Genomic DNA, 8491 nt, shown 5'->3' on the forward strand with positions numbered 1-8491 from the left:
ATTTGTACAGGTCTAAATATGAACACATATACTTCTATACATACACTGAATTCTAGATGGAATTAGCTAAATAATATTTTTCATGTAATACAAATTAATAACTTTGCAATTACTTAAACATAATTAGAATTCAAATGACTATCATAGAAATGTTCCCAAATTACATCTAACATTTTGTTTTTTGGTTTTTGTTGTTGTTGGTTTTTCAGGACAGGGTTTCTCTGTATTGTTTAGGAGCCTGTCCTGGAACTCACTCTCACTCTGTAGACCAGGCTGGCCTTGAACGAATTTTATTTCTGATTTTCAACTCTGTGGTTTCCATGTTTTCATAGATAGCCCTGTAGCTGAAATGCTAATTCTTGGATAAATGGAAATAGAAACCTGTTTCATTGAATTGCATTGATCTTACATTAGAAGAAATATATTTTGGTTTTCTGTATTTTGTTCTTTGGTTTTTTTGAGATAAGGTTTCTCAGTGGCTTTGGAGGCTGTCCTGAACTAACTCTTGTATACCAGGCTGGTCGCGAATAAACAGAGATCCACCTGGCTCTGCCTCCAGAGTGCTAGGATTAAAGGTATATGCCACCACTGCCTAGCTGAGACATTTTTGATATAATAGAAATTGTATTTTAAAATCAATTGTTATACTAGTAAATATATGAAATAGCTATGGAAAAATGTAAAATTAAAAATGATTGTTCATCTTGTTAAGCAAAGTGAATAGAGTATTAGCACCAAATCATAAGAAAGAAAACAAGTAATGACATTGAAAATCTCATTCCCAGATGCTTTGCTGACTAATGTTGACCAGAATGTCCAGGAAACACAGGTGAGAAATTTATTCATTGTTATTTACTTCAAAGACCAGAGATATTTGCTATTTTATACATGAAATTTCCAATTGTTGATGCGTTAATACCCCATTTTAAGATCATCTATTCAATGAAGTGCTTAGCAGTATAAGCGAGAGTTCTCTTTGATTCAGTGATTTTCAAAACAGGAATATTGTGGGATAAAATGGGGCTCTAATTATGCTGTTAGTGTGATCACTTTCAGAACTATTTCTGTATACACAGATATCTTTATATGGATATATTGATCCATTGATACATGTATGACCCATGTCTGAAACCTATCTTTGTAAGCACATGCACAACCACGCGTCTCATCCTTGTCCTACTCCAGGTTGAGAAGATAAATGTTTGTCTTGTTGAAAAGACGAAGGTTTTCAATAATATGTAAAATGAATGAAGTAATTTTACAGTGAAGCGATGGGGTTGCACATGTGTTTTTGTGGCATTATTTTTATTAGTCAGCTTCCAATTACTCTTCTTGAGAGCTTTGTTGTTGTTTTTCAAATGAAAATTTGATTCCTTCATTTTAATTGGATCAGTAAGTGTGTTTCCAGAATGGATTAGCACTGAAGCAATCTGTTCAAACAGCTGGGAGTGTCAGCCATTTGCTGATGTTTGGATTGGAGGAGGAGGAGTCTGTTTTTTAAATTAAAAATGTCATCAACAACAACAAAAAACCTCCATGCTTTCATTGTTGAAGGCTATTTTTGCCCCTTATAATATTATATGCATTAAAACAGTATTAATTTGCACAACGTGTCATCGTATCCCTCGCTAATTCCATTGCTAAACAAAAGCAAATCATTTCATGTATCATTTCTTTCCTGGCCGTATTATTGAGTATTAAGGACAAATAACTCAATAGAAAACAAGATAAGCAAGTCTGGGTGCCAGGACAGAGCTGGTCTGCAGAGGGCACCTAGTCTCTCCACTTTCTTTCTTTGGGTTTAATTTCTTCTGCTCTCCATAGTCTTCCCTTCTCTGCCTCTTGCATTTCCTGGGTTCTCCTCCTCTAGCCCAATCTTCCACCCCACCCCCCCATGTCTCCTCTCCTTTCTTTTCTATTTCCCCCTTGCTCTTCCTGTTTTTCTCTTACTCTTAAAAGCTCATTCATTCTTGGAATTTGAGCACCCAGCTGACTTAAACATTAAGGGACCTTAAATGAGGGTTTAGGTACAGGTGATTGCTAAATCAAAAACATTTCAAAGTGATGCTCAATGTGATGCTACAGATAGAAGCAGAAGAGTGCACACACATGTATCAAAATTTCCAAGTACAAATTCCAAACATATTAACAGGGCATTACACATCATTGTGACTATTTTGTTTCATTTGGAAGTACAATTTAGAAGCTAGCCTTTGTTTGTACTCTGCAGAATCTTTGTCCTGCAAAAGAAAATAAAATTTTGTCAATATGATAGACATGAAACTATTAACAATGACTTTTCATCACACATAAATCAGTGTTCTTCATAGAAATTCTGAACATGTGATTAAAATAAAATGTCAGCCACTATCTCCCACCAGTTATTGTAACAATCCAAAATATCTTGTTGGGTTATGTTTTACATTTAAAATAATGGATTATATCAGTCTTTAACATTCTTGACGATATTCTTTTCTTAGATATTTGAAGAAGTAAAACTGGTAACTTAATGTCACAGAAATATTTCATTTTTAATTTTTCTATGCTGTCTTTTCTACAGTCCTTTACTAGAAATTTCACATGCAAAGAAAAAAATATTTATCAAATCAGTGTCAAATATCATTCACTCATTATCCAGTTCTCATTCTATTTATATGTATGTGCATATAGTTTTTAAGTTGATCTATGATCTCGCTATAGTATTCTTGAAACTGCTAATTTATTTTGGCTATTTTGGGCCTTTGATTTCCTCCATGATCAGCAGGATCAAGAGTGATGCCTTTCTGAACAGGTCATGACCCACACTTTCTCTCCCTTGCCCTTTCTGAATGCTCTATTGTATGTGTATGAGGGGCCCCAGAACAGAAAGTAGCTTTTAAGAGCAGTTTCAGTTTCACAGCTAGGAGCAGTCTCAGGGCTTCCACACTGAGGTTTCTGTTAAAGAAAATTTTCATCATACACGGAGTGTTTGTTATAGAGGTTCATTCCACAAAATACCCTGTTCTGTTATTTGTCCTTAACAGCCCTCCTGACTAAATGTGGAAATAGAGTAAGCCTAAAATAATTCAATGAATTACATAAAATTATTGTGTAATAAGATAATAAGGGTATAATTACACAAAGCAGACTCAAGGAAAAAGGGGAGTAGAGTCATTCAAAAGTCTTGTGATGATAACCAAGGCAATTGGGGAGTGAGCGAAAACATGTATCCTTAAAACAAAGAATACCCTATATTAGCGTGTAAGAAAGGAGGAGTGTGGACAGAAGTGAGAGGATTAGTGTATTCTGATGCTGAAATGTGTGAGTGACAGTTTGAAGAAGGACTTGCATACTCAAAATAATAAACATATGTATAATTTTCTGTGTTTGTGTCTGCATACAGTCATAGGAAATGTAGCATAGTCTTAGTTTGTAGCAGCCTTAAGATAATAGTTTTATTTATAATGAAATTTGACATACTTTATTATATTTTATCAAGTAAAGTAAATTTAAAATTTAGATGTTTTTGTTATAACTAATGGACTTTAACTATGAAGTGAGTACACTAATAATTTCTTCAGTCTTTCTGTATAAAGGATCAGAAACATAAATAAGTTGGATGATTAGATGTGTGACTACCTTTAGTTATAACTAAAGTATGCCAATTATGAAAAAAATCAAGATTTTAATATATGTGTGTGCCCCTATGCATTTTTCATAAGGGATATTTTACCTGCAGTCAGCTGTTTCTTTAAGTAACAAGAATCAATGCAAAGTGTGGACTTTGAGTAGCTTTTGTTTCTTTCCTAAGTCACTTAAGGTGTGTGTGCATGTGCGTGTGCGTGTGTGTGTGCGTGCATGCATGTGTGCCTGTGTGTGTGTGTGTGTGTGTGTGTGGTCTTGTATTTGCTTGCTTGTATTTTGCAATGGATATAGTAGAACAATTCATGTGACATACATAGACAATATTTAGCTGATTTTATTAGGAGCTACCTTCATACTATTTGAAAATATTTGAACATAAGAAAAAAATAGAACACCGGGATATAGAGATTAATACTCATCTCTTTTGCTTACAGGGCATAATATCTCTGAAGAAATTCTTTCATATCACTTAGTGACACTCAGAATAAAGACGCTGACATAGAATTTTTGTACAACACATTGAAATTTCCTCTCTGTTGGAATGGATGTCATTGTCCCTTTATATTTTCTACAAAGTTAAGAGGAGTAGCTGTCCCCTAAGTGTTCTGCATTACATCCCTTCTTCGTTAAATTTTGTCCATTACCTGATTATCTTGACCCAAGAATTTGAATATTTTAGTCACTAGACTAAAATCATCTTCACCTCTGCTCACTTACTCCTTATCCCCTTCCAATGCTGATGACTTAAGCATCCCTCTTAGCTATTCCTCTGCTCCTCTCTCCTCTTCATTCTTTTCAGTTGCCTAAAACATTGCAGGAAATGAAAAAATGCCTCCCAACAGGAAAAAATTATGTACCAACAGCTTTTCAGAGAAAGGTGGGGTCTCATTACACCCCCACAATTCATGGTAGAATGTTTATTTGTCCCATCTTAGTGAGGCCTTGTGCTAGTAGTAAATGTAGCTGCTATGAGCTTAAATAGTATAACATGAAATATTCTCTTAAATGAGATAAAGTTATCCCACATAAAGTTATCTCAATATGATATATGATCATTTTAGCATAGGACATTCAGCAAACTGATAATTTATGTGTTCAACAGTGCTGTTTATTTTAAAGCCCTTAAGTTGAACCTTTGAAAGATTAATTTTTATGAGATAAAACATCACTTTTATTTTACATGCTTAAAAATGCACACTTGCACACTTCTTTAACATTTCCTTCTTTTCTTTAAAAAGAAAATTTCAAATATGCATTTTGTGTGTGTGTGTATGTGTGATTGTACATGTGCTATGAAGTAGGCTTTTCCTGTGGAGGTCAGAGGATAAGTTGCAGGAGTCAATCACCCTTATCCATATAGATTCCAAGAAGTAAAGTCAGGTCATTAGGGTTGTTGACCCACATCTTTACCTGCTGAGTGATATCCCTGCCCATTTTCTTTGTCAAATTTGGAATTTGTAGAAATATATTACATCTATGAGGCATTTGAAGCCATACTTGAGGAAATTATAATCACAGTTTGATTTTTAAATATTTTTAAGACCTGACTTTATATATTTTGTTCAGATTTGTTTTTAAATTAGCCATGTAGTGTCTTCCTTGTGAATTATATTTATTCTCATTTACTTTATTTGCTTTGTGAGTAAAGAACTAATTAAGAAATATGAGCAATATTCTTCACTGTCATTAAGGATACAACAAAAACTCATGAAATCTTCATACAAAATTCTCTGCACAATATAAAGCACAGATTTTATTTCACTTTTAGAAATGCTGAACAAAGCTGATCAAAGATACCCATTATTAAAACAAATCAGCAGAGGAACATGTTATAACAAATGGTATGAGTAAATGAAAACAATCTTCATTTTACCTGGAGGGTGTTAGGAAAGATGATGTGAGAGCAAATTATTAAATCTACAATTTAGATTTGACACAAATATGGAGGTTTTACGTACTTTGATTTGTTTTCAGAATGGATGGTCATTATTACAGATTTGCTAACTTTTAAAGGATAATGTAGTGTCTTCAATATTGGTGTGGGTGCTCATGTCTGTCCTGTGTGTTGTATTGTGAGTCTTTTGCCTGAATTTTATCATTGTGCAACTTTCTATTTCTGCAAAATGATCTTACTTATTTTGTGTCTTCTTTCTTTTCATTTCTTTGATTGCAGAGGCTGGAGTCAATATGAAGAACACTGCTTCCCTCTCTCTTGAAAACAGTTGCCCCTGACATTTTTACTGGATAAAATTTAAAAATGTTTCAGTTCACAATGGATTGTTGAACTGCCGTCCTTAAAGAATTTACTCATGGGAGCCAAAGCGATGATGTCTCTGATGCAGTGGAACTGGCTCTCTCACACCATGATTCATCCCCTTTTAAAACCAAATTTTTTTCTTCTGATCTACAAATATTTTTTTTAAGAAAGGAAAGAGAACAAAGCCTTCGTTGGCATCAAGTTCTGTATCAATCCATCCCACATTGCCATCCATGATTTAACAGACTGTAGAATCTTGAATAATCTATATCACTTTAACAAATAAATGTTTTACTATGACACAATTTGCATATTGCCTTATTTTTGGAAATGCCTTTTGTTTTAAGCCTGAATGGTGGTGTAATTTTTATAATAAATAGTATGTTTTAATAATAAATTTCTCTTATGCCTAAGAGGTAAAAATCTTAAGGAATTCCAAATTGCTTAATAATAGTAGAATAATTTTTTCTTTAGGGAGTGTCTGACAGGGGATAGCACAACTATTTGAACTCACTTATGACAGCTGCAGGTTTTGTGTAAGATCCAGAGTGATGAGGACTTTCTTCTCCTAATGCACCTTCAGAACATGAGCACAATGGGGAAATTATTAATAGTAGTTTGGTCTTGGCTTTTCCTGAGAACCAAGGAAACAAGAAAATGCAGTAACGTAGTCAGGTGTATGTTTCGTTGTTTCATGCTCAGAACGTTCTTTCTTTCTTTATTTTTTTCTCTACTTTTTCAAAATTTCAGAGCAAATTAAAAAAAATGCTCACATCCACTTTAACAATAGACAATGTAGAAATGAGATATTGTTGATGCTTTCAAATAAGAATTAAAAGCCGCACTCCGATGATGTCCACTCACGCCTATTAGATTTTATCTTGAACTGAAGCATCTGGAGTAATTTCTATTCTTCATCTTCTAAATTGTAAAATTTGATAATGCACATAACCTGTCTTAGTTCTTGCTGTGAGATATAGGTTTAATGATCTGTGAGTAGTATTTCCTATTACTATTTGAACTCGGGGTTTTTCAAGTCTTGCAGATTCTATTTGTATTCCTTTACCATCATGATTACATTGAAAAGTGGAGCATGAACAAATTTAAATATAAAAAAAAAAGGAAAATTGGAGCAAAAACACTTGCACATTCTTGCCACACATGCCAAATGTGTGATCGAAATGAAAGTCTCTTGTTTGAATTGAGGTTTGGGTGATGATTTCTGACAGTAATTCTCTTAATTCTCTGTGTTTGAAATCTTCTATAATTTGGGAGAATGTGGTGTGTGTGTGTGTGTGTGTGTGTGTGTGTGTGTGTGTGTGTGTGTGCGTGTAAAAATTACTATGTTTTTGTAACATTAAACAATTAGCACTGGATCAAAAGAGTTCTTCTACAATGCATCTTTTCCCCTCCAATGAGCAGCAAATGTCAGGGACGGTGTTGTTTCTGGATCACAGCCCAGAGCAGTAACTCGAGGTCTATCCTAAAAACAGTCCCTTTTGTGCCCTTACCCTGTGGGCTCTGATTCTTATTTTCTTTGGTGGTGGTAATCTACTAGAGTTTTCAGTCTGTTCTGTAATCTAATTTTTTTAATTATTTTTATTTTTTTTAGAGAAACACCATAATTTTCTTTTTTGGCAGAGTATATTTTTAATATGTTAGAATAAAATTTAAATTTCTTATTCTTCATCTCCAACAATAAACAAAAATGTTTCATTTATATTTGCATTCAGTCAAGCATTGAGAAAGTAATCATGTTTACACTAAAAATAGAAATTATTAGGAAGAGTCTCAGTATATGAACTTCAAGATATGCAATAATGAATAATTTTATGTGATGATATACATGGCTTTATATTTAATATTTTTGTTTATTTATTTTATTCATATATATGTGTGTATATTATATGGGTATGTATACGTCATGGCATGCATGTGAAGTTAAGGGGAAAACTTGTAGGAGTAGGTTCTCTCTATCATATATATCCTGGAGTTTGAAATCAGGTCATTAGAGGTGGTAACAGGCACCCTCATCCTATTAGTCATCTCACTGGACCCAAACTCCCAGATATTAAGGGTATGTTAGAGAAAGTAAATGTATGATCAAGTGAAATTAGTGATCATTCACAAAGTTCTGCATGAAGGTAACAAATGATTTGAAATGAGTGGGAACAATAAACTTATTACATTGTGTTATAATGCAGCAGAGTAATCTAAGCAATAGCAACAAATGTCAAACATAAATTAATGACCATACACAGAAGTCATTTCTATTGTTTTCATTTCTGAGTTAATTTGTGTAGTAAAGTGTGTGTTATGTGTGGATGCTCACAGAAGCTATTAGGCAGTATCTTAGACACAGCACTTTATGAATCACAACAAGCACATAAATTAGGAATTCAGTCAAGGATTGTCACAATGCATGCAGAGCTTATGAATTGTTGGGAAAACTGGATGATGTCATTCAAACTACAAATCTATAACTTTTATAATCATATCTGAAGAACCGAAAGTGCCTAATAAAATATAATGTTGGTCAAAAAATAATATAAATAGGGTTCAATTAAATACTACTTTTAGTTTTACAAATGTTAAATAATACCTTACAGT

The 8491-nt window shown here is 33.4% G+C and overlaps 1 protein-coding gene across 5 annotated transcripts in view; it reads left to right on the top strand.

Annotated features, from left to right (window-relative positions):
* The window catches only part of Lrfn5 (leucine rich repeat and fibronectin type III domain containing 5), a 257749-nt gene extending 251835 nt beyond the window's left edge, over positions 1 to 5914 (top strand). For 4 of the 5 annotated variants that reach the window (XM_051195897.1, XM_051195896.1, XM_051195898.1 and 1 more), the window contains 2 exons: positions 786 to 829; positions 5798 to 5914. In XM_051195897.1, coding sequence (XP_051051854.1) covers positions 786 to 829; positions 5798 to 5815 — 62 coding nt within the window. In that variant the 3' untranslated portion in view covers positions 5816 to 5914. The remainder of the gene's footprint in view (positions 1 to 785; positions 830 to 5797) is intronic. The other variant, XM_051195900.1, reaches the window with a different exon arrangement.
* Positions 5915 to 8491: the final 2577 nt, after the last annotated feature.

This window comes from Phodopus roborovskii, unplaced genomic scaffold (assembly GCF_943737965.1).
Source record: "Phodopus roborovskii unplaced genomic scaffold, PHOROB, whole genome shotgun sequence".
NCBI lineage: Eukaryota > Metazoa > Chordata > Mammalia > Rodentia > Cricetidae > Phodopus > Phodopus roborovskii.